This window comes from Bos mutus, chromosome 9, assembly GCF_027580195.1.
Source record: "Bos mutus isolate GX-2022 chromosome 9, NWIPB_WYAK_1.1, whole genome shotgun sequence".
Lineage (NCBI taxonomy): Eukaryota > Metazoa > Chordata > Mammalia > Artiodactyla > Bovidae > Bos > Bos mutus.
The window spans coordinates 32,775,439-32,793,208 of record NC_091625.1 but is presented as its reverse complement, the minus strand read 5'-3'; the positions used below and the strand labels follow the sequence as shown (position 1 = coordinate 32,793,208).

Below are 17,770 nucleotides of genomic sequence, written 5' to 3'. Positions count from 1 at the left end.
GCATACTCCACATTTCTTTAAAAAGAGAATGAAAACAAAATTAAACTCTTAAGCCAATTATAGAGATACACATGTACAAGGATGTTCTTTAGAGAAAAATTGGAAACAACTTAGGTGTCTATCAGTGGGAAACTGGATAAATTGTGGCATATTCATAAAATGTGATTATCTATTATTATTACATATGATTTATATATGTCATATATATATGATCGTATATATTATAGATGATATTATTATATATGATTATATATATTTGAAAGATACTACATTTATTCTCTACATATAAGATAGGAATATATTTCTAGAAAAATGTTGAGTTTCAAGAACCCTAGAAGGATGACATGTACAGTACATACAATAAACTTTCACTTAAATACATACATTTGTAGGGCTTTCCCGGAGGTTTAACAGTAAAGAATCCAACTGTCAGTGCAGGAGACTCAGGTTGGATCCCTGGTCCTGGAAGCTCCCACACGCAGTGGAGCAACTAAGCCTGTGCGCCGCAGCAGCTGTTGAGCCTGTTCTCTGAAGCCCGGGGCCGCAACTGGAGAAGCCGCCACAGTGAGAAGCCCACCTGCCACAGTGAGAAGCCCACGCACCACAAGTAGAGAGCAGCACCTACTCGCTGCTACGAGAGGAAAGTCTCATCAGCAATGAAGACCCAGCACAGCCGAAAATAAATACACAGAATTACTGAAGAAATGCATACAAGTGTAGAAAATGTATAACAGAAATGTGACCATGAAGGATACGCAACAATATCAAGATGGAAATGTAAGAAAGGAGGAAAGGGAATGGAATCTGGCAGGAGCACAAAGGGGACTTCAGTTTCATCATTTCAGCATTTCCTTTCTCAAAGAAAAAATTCTGAAACAAACATGGCAACATTTAATGCTAATTAAATCAAGTTGAAGATTACCTTATCGTATTATTCTCTGTGCTTTTTATTTATATTTGAACATACTGATAATAAAATAATAACAGAACCCATTTAAATGCCAAATTATAATTCTAAAGTTTCCACCCATAGATTATGTTACTCCTCCTAGTTAATTTTTTTAAATTATTTTTTCTTCAAAATGTTAACATACTACCAATTGTGCTAGTGTTTTTATGGATGGCCCCGTTTCATGAGGTTTAGAAAGCACTTTGGCACAAAGGCTCTTAAGAATATATCTTCATTATTCTAGAAAGAATTTTAATGACCTATCATTCATCAGTGTTAATGACAGTCATGTAGATAAATCCCTAAGCAGTCCTTTTAAGGGTTGCATTTTTTGCTCAGCCAAAATAAAAAGTGCTTTCTTGACTTTCTGGATAATTTTGCTAAGCAAGCGTGTTGTACATTTTCAGGTGCTCAAATGAAACAATTGGGAGCATTTGTTTAGTGTTTTGCTTGCCAACTTCTTCAACAGAACAGCAAGAAACAAATCATCCCTTTGAATCTTTATCACTTTGAATATGTATTGATTGGTGAAACAAACAGCACTGTGACCTAGATTTTCAATGTCACATATTGAAATGTGGCTGGTGTGCTCTGAGTTTAGCAATTCTCTGTTCATCGTATAAATTAACTGAGACAATGACTTGTGACCTTAAAATTGCAGCTTTGTGGTTCAATATGCCATTGACCTTTTTATGTCCTATCTATGGAGTATTAATTGTGCAAAATGGTCACCAAATTAATTTATGTCAGCTGTTGTCTACATTCTAACTAGAAAACAATTTTCATTGTCTGGAGCATGAATGTTTATAGTATACATATTTTAAAAATTAAAAATTTCAATTTCAATGTTATTTAACGTTGCTGAGATTATTGAACGTGAAATGTGTTCATAGATACTGTATTATTTATTGACTACTCACAAGTCCATGCATGGTTGGGTCTTAGAGTGGTGACTGAGACACTGCCACTGTCTTCAAATTATTAATAATCTAATGAGTAACAGAGTCAAGAAAACAGACTTTTATAATACAGGGAGATAATACTGTATCAGTGGCATAAAGACTGTTAAAGGAACCCATAGCAAGGAAACCCAGCTGAGTCTTGGAAGATCAAAGTGAGAGATCTAGGAAGGCTTCCTGGTAGTAGAGTCTAGGCTGCTTCTTCATTTGAAGGCTGGCATAAGAATAGTCCATGTAGCGGAGTTCACACATGGAAAAGCAAGAGAAAGCATGTTGCTGTTGTTGAGTAGCTAAGTCATCTCCAACTCTTTTGCTACCTTATGGACTGTAGCCTGCCAGGCTCCTCTGTCCCACGTAAGAATACAGGAGCAGGTTGCCATTTCCTTCTGCAGGGCATATTCCCAATCCAGGGATTGAACCCGCATCTCTTGCATTGCCAGGTGGATTTTTTACCACTAAGCCACCAAAGAAGTCAAAGAGAAAGCATATTGTGGGCCAGATATTCAGATTGTTTCTTTGGTATCAAGAATCACCATTCACTCAGGGTTTTTGCGTGTTCCACATCTTCTAAGAATACTTCACAAGTTGGCCCCAGAAAGCTATAATTATTAATAACATGTTGCCCTACTTTAAGAAAAGTTATGTTTCGGGCTTGCAATATACAAGAATAAGGATGATGAACTAAGCAGCTCAAAGTCTGTTTTGATGCCACCAGCTTAAGCAAGATGTGAAGATTGCAGTTGCCGGCAGTATTGAAGCCAAGGCCCATGGCACTCTTGTCGTCCATGAGTGACCCCCAGCTTCCTCTGTCTCCCCATCCCCCACACACCGCCTGAATGTAAGATTCAGAGCTGAGCAAGCCCTCCTCATAGCATCCTGGAGCCTGACTATAGATCTGCAGCAGAGCACAGGCTTTTCTCCACTTGACCACCTCTTTGTGTTTTTGTCTAGTTCACCATAATCCAGACATTTAGGATGATTTGGATTTCATGTGTTTATGCAGCCTTTCTGAACACTTTTCCTTTTCATTTTACTTCACCTAATTTTTTTTTCAAATGTTCATGAGAAAATTTTTTTTCAAATGTTCATGAGAAAATTAGTTCACATCATGAACTAAAAACCTGTCTTGCTCTAGGATAGGCACTAATTTGAAGGGCTGAAATCTACCATAAAGTCTAGTAAACTAAGTAAAAACATCATTCTTTGACATGCTCATGTATTTGTTTACTTAAAAGTTTGATATGGTATGGTAAAATATATATATATACTACTATAATGCTTTTTATAGCAATGGCACCCCACTCCAGTACTCTTGCCTAGAAAATCCCATGGATGGAGGTGCCTGGTAGACTCCAGTCCATGGGGTTGCTATGAGTCTGGCTCGACTGAGCGACTTCACTTTCACTTTTCACTTTCATGCATTGGAGAAGGAAATGGCAACCCACTCCAGTGTTCTTGCCTGGAGAATCCCAGGGACAGAGGAGCCTGGTGGGCTGCCCTCTCTGGGGTCGCACAGAGTCGGACACGACTGAGGCGACTTAGCAGTAGCAGCAGCATAATGCTTTTTTGTTGCTCAGTCGCTAAGTCATGTCTAACTCTTTGCGACCCCATGGACTGCAGTATGCCAGGCTTCCCTGTCCTTCACCATCTCCCAGAGTTTGCTCAAACTCACGTCCATTGAGTCAGTGATGCCATCCAACCATCCTCTAAATATAGTTTCTTAGTGTGTTCAGAAAGTAATCCATTTCTTTTTAACTTTGTAATGCAGGAGAAGAAAACCTCCTGGCAATTTTACGACGAAGATGGTGGAAATACATGATCCTGGGATTGATAGACTTGGAAGCAAACTATCTGGTGGTCAAGGCTTACCAGTACACGACTCTGACCAGTATCCAGGTACACGGCTCTTTTTGTTCTTATCTTCCATATCATCTCATAGATGTAGTTTGCTTTCAGTTTAGTCACTTGGGAATCTGAATACTAGTCTGTAGATTTTGCAATGAGAAGGAAATCAAATGTTTAAAAATTAACTTAAATTTTATATTGGTGTTCTTTTAATTTTTCTTAACTCACATGTAATTGGACATCTCTTTCTTCTTTGATTTTAGTATACCACAAGAACCATTGTCACTCATTAAGGGAGCAGTGAGGTAGATGGGTACTGGGAAAACAGCCACAGTGCTTCAAACGCAGCCTAGGTCCCACTCACCCCCAGAAGCCCCACAATGACAACACACGCCTCCGTCTCTCTCTCGTATGCTCCCAACACTTCATTTTAAAGCTCTGTCTTCATAGTCTGACTTACCTAAGAATGCTGTTTGACTATTTCCACCTATTCCACCAAGCTGCGAGCTCTTTCACAGCAAGAAGGATATCTTCTTCACCTTTGAATCTCTAGTACCTCATACTAAACCCAGCACATAATAAACACTCAAAAATATTTAAAGAACTTAATTAAATTGCATTGATTTCCAGTGTTTTGGGACACAGAAATTCCCAGCCATTCTCTACCCATATGTGGAGGGTCCTGGAATGTCTATACTAGTGTATATAGTGGGAGAAGAAAGAGGGACACTGGCTTCATGGTGGAACTGGGCGCATTAGTGCAGAATGGAAACTTACAAATTGGCTTGGGGAGCATGAAAAGGAAACGTCTCCCTTTGGAAATCCAGTTGACCTTTGTTTTCTTTTTTTAAGCATTGAAAATTCACAACCAATTACTGGTTGCTTAAGTTCTGTGGGGATTTATACAAACGTTTTTTGCAGTTTCCTTTCGTCAACAGTGACAAGGTTTTTAACAATGTTCCCCTTGTCCTCAAGTGTTTTGTTCAACCCATGCTATGCACAACCATTGATCCATCCAACACCTCTCTCAAATTAACTGTCTCACACCCTGTGTAATGCTGCATTCTATAAAAAGTTTAACTCTGCAGAAAGGCAGAAAAATAATAATGCTACCGATATACATTTTTCTTCATTATAACTTACTGAGCAAGGGATGGCGAAAGAGAAAAAGCAAGTTGAATCTAACCATTTTAGAACCATTTTGCTTCCTACAAAAAAAAACTATTAAATAATAATAAATGGTCAAAAGAAAAGGTGTTTGCTCTTGGAACCATGTTGGTACTGTTGTTTTGTATTTCAAAAGCTTAGGGGCAGGAAACCTGAGGAATATGATTGGAGAATAATTATTCCAGTTTGATTCATTCGGTCACTTCAAAAATAAGTACTGAATACTTCTGTGTTCAAGTCAGTGTATTAGGGAGGGAACACTTGTGAACAAAAGAACAAAATAGATACTTTCTGTATTCTCATGGAGCTTCCAGGAAATGGGAAAGGCAGCTTTTGGTTAAATAACCAAGTGAATGGATGTATCATCTCAGCAGTTAAGAATCCATCTGCCAAGCAGGAGACATGGGTTCAATCCCTGGGTTAGGAAGATCCCCTGGAAAAGGAAATGGCAACCCACTCCAGTATTCTTGCCTGGAAAATCCCATGGACAGAGAAGCCTGGCGGGCTACAGTCCATAGGGTCACAAAAGAGTTTGACACCTTAGCGACTAAACAGCAACAAAATCATTATAGTCAGGGCTAAAGCTTTTAAAAAAGAAAACAACTCAGTTCTACAGGGACATTTGTCAGAATGACCTGACCTAAACTGGAAAGTTGGGGAGGTTTTTTCCTAAGGGAATGCTGATGGAGTGAGATTTGTGAGAGTGGTGGAGGATTAGTTGGGAAAGAAAGAGATTCAAGCAAAGAAGACAGCATGCGCAAGGCTCTGTGGTGGGAAGGACCATGGTGAGGATGATGAGGTGGTGAGCAAGGGCTTGTGACTCAGCAAAGAGAGTGAAGGAAAGAGTGGTAAACAAAACGGGCTGGGGAGGGAGGCGGGGGCCAGCTTCCACAAGTCCTGACAGCCAGCACAAAGGTTTGAGTCTTTCAGCTAAGTGCCGTGGGAAGCCACATTTGAGTTTTAAAGGCAGTCAGGCTGTGGTGCAGAGAACAGATTGAAGCAATGGGTGCTCACAAGGGAATAAAGGAAGACAGAGCTAGAAAGTTAAGTTGGGGTCATACAAGAGGAGGTCTTTAATGCCAGGATGAAGAGTCTGGCTTAATTTTGTAAGAGAGCCATGAAATTTTCTGAGGAAAGAGATAATAGAATGTGACCCCACCGCCATTTTTATAGGCACTTCTGCTTCTACAAGACAGTCCTCATTACTAGCTGGCAGAACACCAGGTACTTTTGTTTTCTGACTCTCTTAGAAACAGTGATGAAGAGCCTCTCCATGTTTTATCCCCCTGCCCTTTCAGTTCATCCACCAAATTGAGGATTAAATGTCACAAGCAATTGATACATGAAACATGAGAGGAAAATACATATTTCTGAAATGATTATAAACTCACAGGGAACTGCAAAACTGCATAGGATTCTTTGAACTGTTTGTTCACACAGCTTTTCCTCAATGGTGACATTTTGTATGACTTTCATATAATGTCACAACCAGGATATTGACATTGGTACAATACTGTTAACTAGACTACAGACCTGATTCAGTTTTCATCTCTTTTCCTTCACTCGTGTGTGTGCGTGTGTGTGTGTGTGTGTTAGTTACTCAGGAGTGTCCAACTCTTTGTGACTCCATGGACTGCCGCCCACCAGGCTCCTCTGTAGCTGTACCCAGTCTGATCCACGTGTAGGTTTATGTAACCACTGTCACAGTCAGGATTCAGAACTGTTCCATTACCTCAAAGGAAATCCCTCACGCAACCCCTGTGAAGTGACACCCATTCCACCAGCCTCATTCCTATCCCTAGCGACCACTACTCTATTCTGCACCTATATGATTTTGTGAACTGGAGAATATGCATAGAATGAAATTATATGGTAGTTAACCTGTTTGTTGTTGTTGTTGAATTGCTAAGTCATGCCCAACTCTTTGTGACCCTAATGGACTGTAGCACACCAGGCTCCCCTGTCCTGTACTATCTCCCGGAGTTTGCTCAGATTCATGTCCAATAAGTCAGTGATGCTATCTAACAACCTCATCCTCTATTACCCCCTTCTCCTGCCCTCAATCTTTTCCAGCATCAGAGTCTTTTTCAGTGAGTCAGCTCTTTGTATCAGGTGGTCAAAGTATTGGAGCTTCAGCTTCCGCATCTGTCTTTGCTTTCCAGTGAATGTTCAGGGTTGATTTCCTTTAGAATTGACTGGTTTGTTCTCCTTGCAGTCTGAGGGACTCTTAAGAGTTTTCTCCAGCACCACAATTAGAAAGCACCAGTTCTTCAGCGCTCACCCTTCTTTATGATCCAACTCTCACATCCCTACATGACTACTGGAAAAACCATAGTTTTGACTATACAGACCTTTGTCGGCAAAGTGATCTCTTTACTTTTTAGTATACTGTCTAGGTTTGTCATAACTTTCCTTCCAAGGAGCAAGATCTTTTAATTCATGGCTGCAGTTACCATCTGCAATGGTTTTGGAGCCCAGTAAAGTAAAATCTATCGCTGCTTCCACTTTTTCTCCTTTATTTGCCATGAAGTGATGGAACTGGATGCCATGATTCTAGTTTCCTAACCTTTAGAGATTGGCATTTTTCACTAAACATAATGCCCTGTTGTTGTTCAGTCACTACATCATGTCTGACTCTTTGTGACCCCATGGACTGCAGCTCGCCAGGCCTTCCTGACCCTCACCATCTCCCAGAGTTTGCCCAAGTTAGTGTCCACTGAATCAATGATGCCATCCAACCATCTCATCTTCTGTCTCACTCTCCTTCTGCCTTCAGTCTTTCCCAGCATCAGGATTTGTTTGTTTGTTTGTTTTTCCAGTGAGCCAGTTTTTTGCATCAGGTGGTCAAAGTATAGAAGCTTCAGCTTTAGCATCAGTCCTTCCAGTGAGTATCAGGGTTGATTTCCTTTAGGATTGACTGGTTTGGTCTCCTTGCTGTCTGAGGGACTCTCAAGAGTCTTCTCCAGCACCACAGTTTGAAAGCATCAATTCTTTGGCAGTCTGCCTTCTTTATGGTCCAACAACCTATAATGCCCTTAAGTCCATCAGAATTATTGCATATATCCATAGTTTGAGTAGTATTCCATGGTATAAATACACCAGAGTTTGTTTAACCATCACCTGTTGAAGGACTTACAAGTTGTTTCCAACTTTGGGATTTTACATTTAAAGCTAGTAAGACATTCATATGCAGGTGTTATATTAATATAAGATCTCATTTCTCTGGGATAAATGCTCAAGTGCAATTTCTGGATCATGTGGGAAATGACTATTTGGTTTTAGAAACAGTTTAACAACTGTCCAGAGTGGCTGCACCCTTTCACACTTACACCAGCAGTGTATCAGAGGTCCAATTCTCCCTGCCCTCACTAGCATTTAATATTATCATTGTTTTTTATTTTAGTCATTCTAAGAGATATGCAGTGATACTTCACTGTGCTTTTAATTTGCAGTTCCCTAATGGCTAATAATGTCAAACATCTTTTGGGAAAAAAAATTTTAACTTTGCCTTTATAGTAAGAAGATAAAGAAAGCTAGCAATGGCAAGAGATAACATTTATTCAGGAAAAAAGATGATGAGAGATGGACAGTGAAGTGAAGAAATCGAGCTGTTTTCTTTATTAGAAAGTCAAATGAGAAATGGTAACACCATCATATTGGATTTATAAGGGTTTTAGTCTAAAGACACATTTGTGGATTTGTATCTCTTGACTTGTAGAGAAGGAATAGATTGTGTCTGTGACTTTGAGACAGATTAGCAATGACATTTGGATACATTCTAAAAGCTGTGCTATTTTTATAACTGTGCTATATGAACCATTTCAGTAGAAATACCAGCTTTACAACTTCTCACCCAAAGATGATTCATCTTTCTTCAGCCGTGTAGTACTAAAATGCAAACAGATGAAACTAGTATATCTGTGAAAAAAGAAGGATCTCTTCAAACATGATAGTTTGGTAATTAAAATTAACTCCCCTGGGAAACAACCTCCATTTCTCTCGCTAACAGTGCTGAGAAGGCTGCATCTCCAACACAGCCTTTCCTTCACGCAGTGCATGTGTCCAAGCTCTTCCCGTTTTTAAGCAGTTTTCCAAGAGCAAAGAACAAGAAAGAAATCCTTCTAGTCCTGATTATTTTCCTCCTGCCCCAATCCTCTCCTTGGGTATGTTGCTGCTGCTAAGTCACTTCAGTCGTGTCCGACTCTGTGCGACCCCATAGACGGCAGCCCACCATGCTCCCCCATCCCTGGGATTCTCCAGGCAAGAACACTGGAGTGGGTTGCCATTTCCTTCTCCAATGCATGAAAGTGAAAAGTGAAAGGGAAGTCGCTCAGTCATATCCGATTCTTAGCGACCCCATGGACGGCAGCCTACCAGGGGTTAATACAGAATGAAAGCCAGCTTCTGCACTGGTACAGTGATACACTGGTCAGTGTGCACTGACCCTGGGACTCATTGTGCAAGGCATATACATGCAACTTACAAGTGTTGCATACACAGCATACTACACTATACTCATGCAACAGATTTTTACCGAAGCAGTGGCTTTTTGTACCTCTCAGTTCTTTCTATGTCCACTCTTTGTGAATCTTCAGTAGGCTAAGAATTTAGTTGTATATGATAGAGAGGCTGGGTAGTTTGTACCTTCTTATGTCTCTCTGGAGTCTAAAGTTTAAGCCAAATGAATAGACTTGGCAACAGATTCCTTTATTGATTAAAAAAAACCCCAACACTGTAGCTAGATGCTGGGGACACAGACACTGATCAGACCTGAGCCATAGCGTGGGATGATGGACAACCATGTTAACAGTTAGAATGCAGTGTGGCAGTATGGTAGGAAAAATATGCCTTCAGCTCAGTGCAGACACAGGAGAGAGGTACTTGTCACCCCTGAGATTTATATAACGGTGGTCCTATAGTCAAGAAGTTGTGACACAGGAGAGAAAGTCACTAAGTAGACTTTTTATTTGTAGCCAACCTGAATTTCCACCTCCGTGGATGAGCAGAGAGAAAGCACGCCTGTGCATATTAGAAACATATCCCGTGGGCTTGAACTTACAATTATGAGCTCAGCTTTTAAGACTGTATTTCCTCCTTTATCCTCACCGTTTCTACCTGTCTCCGATGCAGGAGAATGGCAGTTTAATGACTATACAAGAGCTATTTTTAAGTGCATTTAAAGGCAAAGCATTCAAAGGCAACATTCTTACCCCCAAAGGGAACATGATACTCTGACTCTCAGATTTCTTAGACCCAGACTTCCTATTCTCATGATTGTGAAAATAACTTAAATATGTAGTAGTCTAAATGTAAACATTTGATTGGTTGTGGCACAGTGTTTGATCAGCCTTTTGTCCTAATGTCGGGGAGAGCCCCTGTACATTATTGAAGGACATGCTAAAACTACCTTCAGTCTTTAGTTCCATATGATGTCCATCCCTAAACCTGTCCTTAAATGTGTTCTTTCAGACTACCTTCTAACGAAGAGAGCTTTCATACTCTACCTCCACCGACCCTGGTCGAGTGGGCTGGTCCCCCGATGCCATCAGATAATTCCATCGGCAAGAAAGGAGAGCATCTCTCTCCCTTCCTCCCACTTCATGCCGCAACAGCCAGGCCCACAGTAAAACATGCATTTGATCCTCTCTTGACTCTACTTCTTCATCTTCCTTATTGTAACTGTCACTTTCTACTTTATTTGGTAGTTGTTCACATATTATATTTCCTTTCTCCTTTAAGTCTGTAGGGCCCTTGAGGTGAGACCTGTGTACCTGATATACAATAAGTGCTGAAAAAAATGTCTGGTGTATTGAATAAATGTGGAAACAGTTCATCTTCATCTTCGTCACAATATCATGTACATATATATGTCAAAAATACATGAAATATTTGAATAAAAAGGTTAAAGAATGAAAGGATTAATTTCTAAAGACCAACTTTTGGGCCAGGCTGCACAAGTCACGTTTGTCAGGAAGTGCATTTATTCATATAAGACCCAAGTATGGAACTCTAAAACACCTTTTAAGTATTCTACTATGCTCTGGGGATGTAAAGATGATGACGAAACTGTCCTAGCTCTCAAGAAGTTCAAGTGTTGCGGGCGCAGATTCATTCATGCTCTGCTTAGATGTTCAGAGTAATTGTGCGTGCATGTGTGCTATTCGCTTCAGTCATGTCTGACTCTTTGTGACCCTATGGGCTTTAGCCCGCTAGGCTCTTCTGTCCATGGGATTCTCCAGGTAAGAATATTAGAATGGGTTGCCAGGCGTTTTTCCTCCGGGGGATCTTCCTGACCCAGGGAACAAACTTGTGTCTCTTATATCTCATGCATTGGCAGGTGAGTTCTCTAATCTTCATAGTGAACCTTCTCTAAGTATCCTCGAGGTAGCTAAATAGCAGTGGATGGAGGGAAAACTCTGGTTAGATGTAAAACTTGCCAATTTCTTACAGTTTAAAAACTTGGTTTGGATATTTTAGTTGCTTTTGGGCAAACACTGAGGCTTTTGGAATTCCTCTCTCCCTAATGCATTTCTGAGAAGACACGTGGGTCTCTAGGGTGACCTTTGGCCTCTCGTTGGTCCTTTGACTGCGGTTCACCCTTGGGCAGTCGGCTGCTGGTTGTTGAGTGTGCACTTGCTGGGTTGGATGTGGATCTGTGGCTTAGTTCTGTGCCTGGCATTCTGCTGGCCTCTGTTGCTCTCTCCCCCATTCTTGAGCCTCCCCTGATTCTCTTTGATGCTGTGCACCTCCAGGTGTCTGGCTGTGAATGTGTCTGGTCTCCAGCCATGGTGGTTCCTGCCACATAGAGCCCCCTGTTCCACCCCAGGTCAGCCAGCCTGCACCTCTTTGCAGAGCACTCTGACTTCTGGCAAAACAGGGGTTGAGAAGGGTGCTGGGGAGCCAGGGTTTTCCATCAATGGCTTTCCACCTCTGCTTATTCTCGATGTGGCCTCTTCAAGTTGGTGTGGTGCTGCCCTAAAGGAAACTGATGCTTTGATTTCAGTTTCCTTTCAAAATGACTAGCATTGTTTCTCCCTGCTGGGCCTTCTGTTTGGAGAGGGGCCCTCTGGGCACGGATGATTCAGTATCCATTTCTCCTCTGTCAATTTCTTTTCCTCTGGCCATGTCCACAGGTGGGAAGGGCAAGTGCTCCCTCCCTCATTCGCTCTAGGATGGACTTCTTCATCTCACACCCTTCTTTTGGGAAACCTGCCCTCCTGGTGTCCCAGGAGGAACAGCGACCTTCCACATTCTGGAGAAAACTCTAGTGGAGTTGGTAGTATGGATTCTTAATAGGTTGGAGGGAGATTATAGAATTTTGAACCCCTTCTCCTTCCACACACCTGACTGTCTAGACCCTTCCTTGCTAAAGGCATCAGGAGAATTTGTTTTGTGTTTAAAAGTTCGTCAGTGACCTCCTGCATGCTGTGTGCTCAGTCATGTCGGACTCTTTGCAACCCCATGTTCTGTAGCCTGCCAGCCTCCTCTGTCCATGGGATTTTCCAGGTAAGAATACTGGAGTGGCAATTAAAATAAATAAACTATTTTACAAAAAAAAGAATACTAGAGTGGGTAGCCATTCCCTACTCCAAGGGATCTTTCCAACCCAGGGATCAAACCCACGTCTCTTGCGTCTCCTGCTCTGGCAGGTGGGTTCTTTACCACTGAGCCACCATTTACATCAGTGACCTCTCTGTTCTATAGTCACCTGCTGTTGAATTCCTCATGGCTCAGTTTTATAGTTAGAAGGTGGATGGGGCATGATTTAAGAGGGAAAAGTAAATTTCCAAAAAATTTTATCCTATTTTACTGGAAGTTCAGTTCGGTTCAGTTGCTCAGTGGTGTCTGACTGTTGGCGAACCCATGAACCGTGGCACGCCAGGCCTCCCTGTCCATCACCAACTCCCGGAGTCCACCCAAACCCATCTCCATTGAGTCGGTGATGCCATCCAACCATCTCATCCTCTGTCATCCCCTTCTCCTCCTGCCCTCAATCTTTCCCAGCATCAGGGTCTTTTACAGTGAGTCAGCTCTTCACATCAGGTGGCCAAAGCATTGGAGTTTCAGCCTCAACATCAGTCCTTCCAATGAACACCCAGGACTGATCTCCTTTAGGATGGACTGGTTGGATTTCCTTGCAGTCCAAGGGACTCTCAAAAGTCTTCTCTAACACCACAGTTCAAAAGCATTTACTGGAAGAAAGATCTGTAAACAAATTACAGGAAAGGCAGCAAAATGGATCTATACAGAAAATACTGTGGGATTACAGAGGTGGAATGACTGAATCCACTGGTTTTCAGAAAAGACTCTGGAGGACACATTTCAGTGGGCTTTACTGACAACATGAATCTAGCAGTAAAACTAGACAACTTGACTCCCTGATGATTGTCAGCTCCCCTGGCTTATGTAGAGGATTCTAAAATAGTGAAATGCCCTCATGTGTTTGTTCTCTCTCTCTCTGAACATGAGTTTCCCCTCTTATTTGGGGATCGAGGTTCCAGAGAGAGGGGATATATGTGTACTTACAACTATTGATGCTGTCGTATGGTGGAAACCAACACAACATTGTAAAGCAATTTATCCTCCAATTAAAAATAAATTTTAAAAAATTAAAAAAAACAGTCTCCTGCTGCAGTTGTGGGTATGCAAATATAACATCCTATAGTCCATGTTTCTCTACCAGCTCTAAGGCAAAAATAATGCAACAAATAATAACACCTGATGTTGTCTGATCGTGGCATCATCTCCTAAGCAGACTCTAGCAACTTTCTCAGTAAATTTCCTCTGTCTTTCCTACAAAGAGACCTGTCTCTGCTCTTCTGACATTCTCAGACTTGTCTGAGATCCATGTGACAGCCAGTCTGCCAATCAGTGATGCACCTGCTTTAGCAATGCCTCCAAAATGTAGTAGATGCTCATTAAATGCCAGCTCCTTTTACTCCCATAAATTTCACTTCACATATTCTGTCCATTGATCCAGTTTAAGGGAAAAAAAGTGAAAAAAGACATGTTGCCTAAACCGCTCCATCCTCTCTTACACTCTCACTCTTGTACAGCAAATTTAAGAAGAGCAATGAAAAAATTCACAGTTGCGTGCAAAGCGATCTAGGGGAAAGAACCTGCTTGAGACACAAGGAGAAGTTTATGGAAATCCACATTCCAATTAGCTTTGCCACTGACTGATGACTGTGTTACCTCAGATGGGACCATTTGCCAGTCAGTAGAGGTGAAATCTCATAAAGATTAATGAGATTGCTGCCAGGTACACACAAAATTCTCCTAACCTGCTCTGTTCGAGAGTGAAAATATCAAGGGAAATCGTACAAGAAAATATGGTAATATCCGATTTGGAATGTTTTCACGGTACCAGAGGCTAAACACACCTTAAAGCCCTGGAATGCTGTTGCTTGACATGTAAAATCAAGAAAAACTTCTCCTATGGTACAATGGTACCCCTTTTCAGCAGTGAACATGTTCCTGAAGTAATAACCTCCAAATAACTTTCTATGAATAATTTATATTTTAACATACTTGGAAATGTACAGAGTATTTCTTGTAAATCAAAAAATCATTTTGTGCTATGAATAATAACTCATATTTGTTTCCTTAGGTATTCTTGTGTGCCGACTCTTTGCGACCCCATGGACTATAGCCCACCAGGCTCTTCTGTCCATGGGGTTTCTAAGGCAAGAATACTTGAGTGTGTTGCCATTTCCTTCTCCAGATCTTCCCTATCCAGGAACTGAACCCACGTCTTCTGCATTGGCAAGAGAATCCTTTACCACTGAGCCACCAGGGAAGCCCAACAGTCCAGTATTACACCACACACAAATATTCGTAGTTTTCAGAGCTAGTGGCCAGATTGCCCAGCCTGGTGTATTTGGTGGGTGAGGATGAATAGGACAGGTGAGAAGATACGGAAGGTCCAGCCGGTAAGAAGATACAGGAGGTCCAGCCTGGGCTGCCCTCAAAGCTGTTTTATGCTCAGTGGTTCATCTGTTAACCACTGACGGCCTGAGACCTTCTGAACGTGACTGGCATCTACAGAATACAACTGGTAGAACTGTGGGCAAATGATTGTACGAATGGGCAGTTTTAATCAATGGTAAGGAATTTATGTGTGTGTGTGTGTGTGTGTATAAAGACAGAGAAGGACAGAAACCAAGATAGAGAGAGAAAGAAAGTTTAGCATTGTACACAAGTTTTCTAATGGCAAAATAAATAAAATTTTAAAACTCAAATTTTTCCTACTTCAGAAATTTATGACTTATAAGCCTTGATACAAGCTAATTTTAAATTTTCTAAAGTCAGAATGTTCCAATTAGTCATGCTTTAAGATCTTGCCAGTTAGGGTATGTTCATTGGCTGAATGTATTCATTTGGCCTTTTAAGTGATTTTTATAGATAAGAAATTTTTTCATAAGAATTTAGAATCATGGTTTTAAGTCATCCTTCCCAACTTCCTTGAAGCAAAATTCTATAAATAACATCACTGATAATTTTCTCATACGTGGATCCTGAAATTTTAAAGATCATTAGTAAGATGAAAGAGAAAGTCAGTGATTTCCTGGGTTGGGCACAGGACTTGAGGATTTTTTTTAAACCAATGATCTAGTTTTGGATCATTTTAAAGCACGATACTATAGCCTATAAAGGATTTAATTAGAGAACACAATATGAAAGATAATGGACTTGAAAAGAGCTAGTTTGTAACAAATAGCTTCCATAATTAGGCAACATATCATGAGAGTTAAGAGTAAGCAAACTCCAAATAGTTTCATTAGAAACATCTGTTTATATAAAAATTCTCTTTACTTTTCAAATAAAACTGTCCTCAATATAATGATATTTTACTATATACAATGTAAACAAAGTAGTCTATTAAATAGCAAAACTTTATACATTCAAATCAATATTCAAAGTGCTTATCTTTTATTATTATATACTTATTCTGATGTGACTGTCAGTGTTCAAAATATGTTATAATTTCTCTTTTAAAATCTTCAGAGCCAATCTTAAGTTATGCAGGTTTCTTTATAATTTATCCTCCTTTTGAGTCTAGAAAGTATTATCTAGCTTAATCTAGCATTTTGCTTCTTTCCAAAAAATAAATCTCGATCTCAAAGAATGAGCGGTTGCTTCCATTAAGGATATGCCAGTGAGTGTTCTGAAGGCAATTTCAAAGAGTTCAAACAAGTTCTTGAGCAACAAGAACTTCATTAAAATACACCCATGACCTTCAAAGTGACTACCTTGAATGACAACCATGTTCAGATGAATGAATTTCAGTGTGTTAAAGATTAGGTATGTAAACAACTGCACACCCTGCTCAATAAGCAGCAATTTCCTTTTCCTTAAAAAAAAATCCTCATTATTTTCAAAACACACTTTTCATTATGCATGAACATAGCTGGTATAGTGGCAGAATAAAGGCCCCACAAAGATATTGACGTTCTAATCCCTGTAATACATAAACACATTACTTTACAATATGTTACACTGTTTTAACACAAAGGGGACTCTGCAGGTGTGATCAAATCAATGAAGTTACGATGATGTGGTTATTACAAATTATCTGAGTGGCCCCGTTGTAATCACAGAAGTTCTTTGAAGAAAGGAGCAGAGGTCAGGGATGCCAGGAGTTGTGACAATGGAATCAAAAGTCAAAGAGTGAGAGAGATTTGAAAATGCTACATTCCTAGCTTTGAAGATGGAGGAAGGAGATGCAAACCCGAGGAATGCAGGCGGCCACCAGAAGCCAGGACCGGAAAAAAGGCAGGGAAAGGGATTCTGCTCTAGTGTCTCCTGAGAGAACACTGGCCAGGCATTGTCTTTGTTTTAGTATTTCTGATCTCCAGAACTATGTTGTCCAGTCTCCAAGTCATGTCCGACTCTTTGTGGCCCCATGGACTGCAGCGCACCAGGCTCCCCCGTCCTCCACTGTCTTCCAAAGTTTGCCCAAATTCATGGCCATTGAGTTAGTGATGCTGTCCAACCATCTCATTCTCTGTCACCCCCCTTCCTCCCCTGCCCTCAATCTTTCCCAACATCAGGGTCTTTTTCAGTGAGTCAGCTCTTTGACCAGGTGGTCAAGGGTTGGAGCTTTAGCTTCATCATTAGTCCTTCCAGTGAATATTCAGGGTTAATTTCCTTGAGGATTGACTAGTTTGATCTGGCAGTCCAAGGGACTCACCACAGCACCACAGTTCAAAGGCATCAATTCTTTGGTGCTCAGCCTTCCTCATGGTCCGACTCTCACATCCGTACATGACTGCTAGAGAAACCGGTAGTCCTGTAGCTTTGACTATATGGACCTTTGTCAGAAAAGTGATATCTCTGCTTTTTAATATGCTGTCTAGGTTTGTCATAGGTTTCCTTCCAAGGAGCAAGCATCTTTTAATTTCATGGCTGCAGTCAATGTCCTCAGTGATTTTGGAGCCCAAGAAAATAAAATCTGTCACTGTTTCCACTTTTTCTGCTTCTATTTGAAATGAAGTGATGGGATCAGATGCCGTAATCTTAGTTTTTTGAATGTTGAATTTCAGGCCAGCTTTTTCCTCCTTCACCTTCAAGAGACTCTTCAGTTCCTTTACACTTTCTATCATTAGAGGGATATCATCACCAGAACTGTAAGATAATGAATTTGTATTGTTTTAAGCCACTACATGTATGGTCATTTGTTACAGCAGCAATAAGAAACAAATACAGTTGGAGATAGTATGTAATTCCTCCCCCACCCCCACTCCCAAGCATATTTGAAGGCGTTGAACTTTGCAGGGCTTTCTCCAAAAAGAACCTGAGCATGGAAGCCGAAGCAGGCTTCTCTTGCCCATCTGTGTTGGTGTTTTCA

The 17,770-nt window shown here is 40.8% G+C and overlaps 1 protein-coding gene across 2 annotated transcripts in view; it reads left to right on the top strand.

Annotated features, from left to right (window-relative positions):
* SLC35F1 (solute carrier family 35 member F1) overlaps window positions 1-17,770 on the top strand; it is a 425,182-nt gene that overhangs the window by 335,639 nt on the left and 71,773 nt on the right. For both annotated transcript variants that reach the window (XM_070376367.1, XM_070376368.1), the window contains exon 3: window positions 3,677-3,804. In XM_070376367.1, the coding sequence (XP_070232468.1) occupies window positions 3,677-3,804 (128 nt within the window). The remainder of the gene's footprint in view (window positions 1-3,676; window positions 3,805-17,770) is intronic.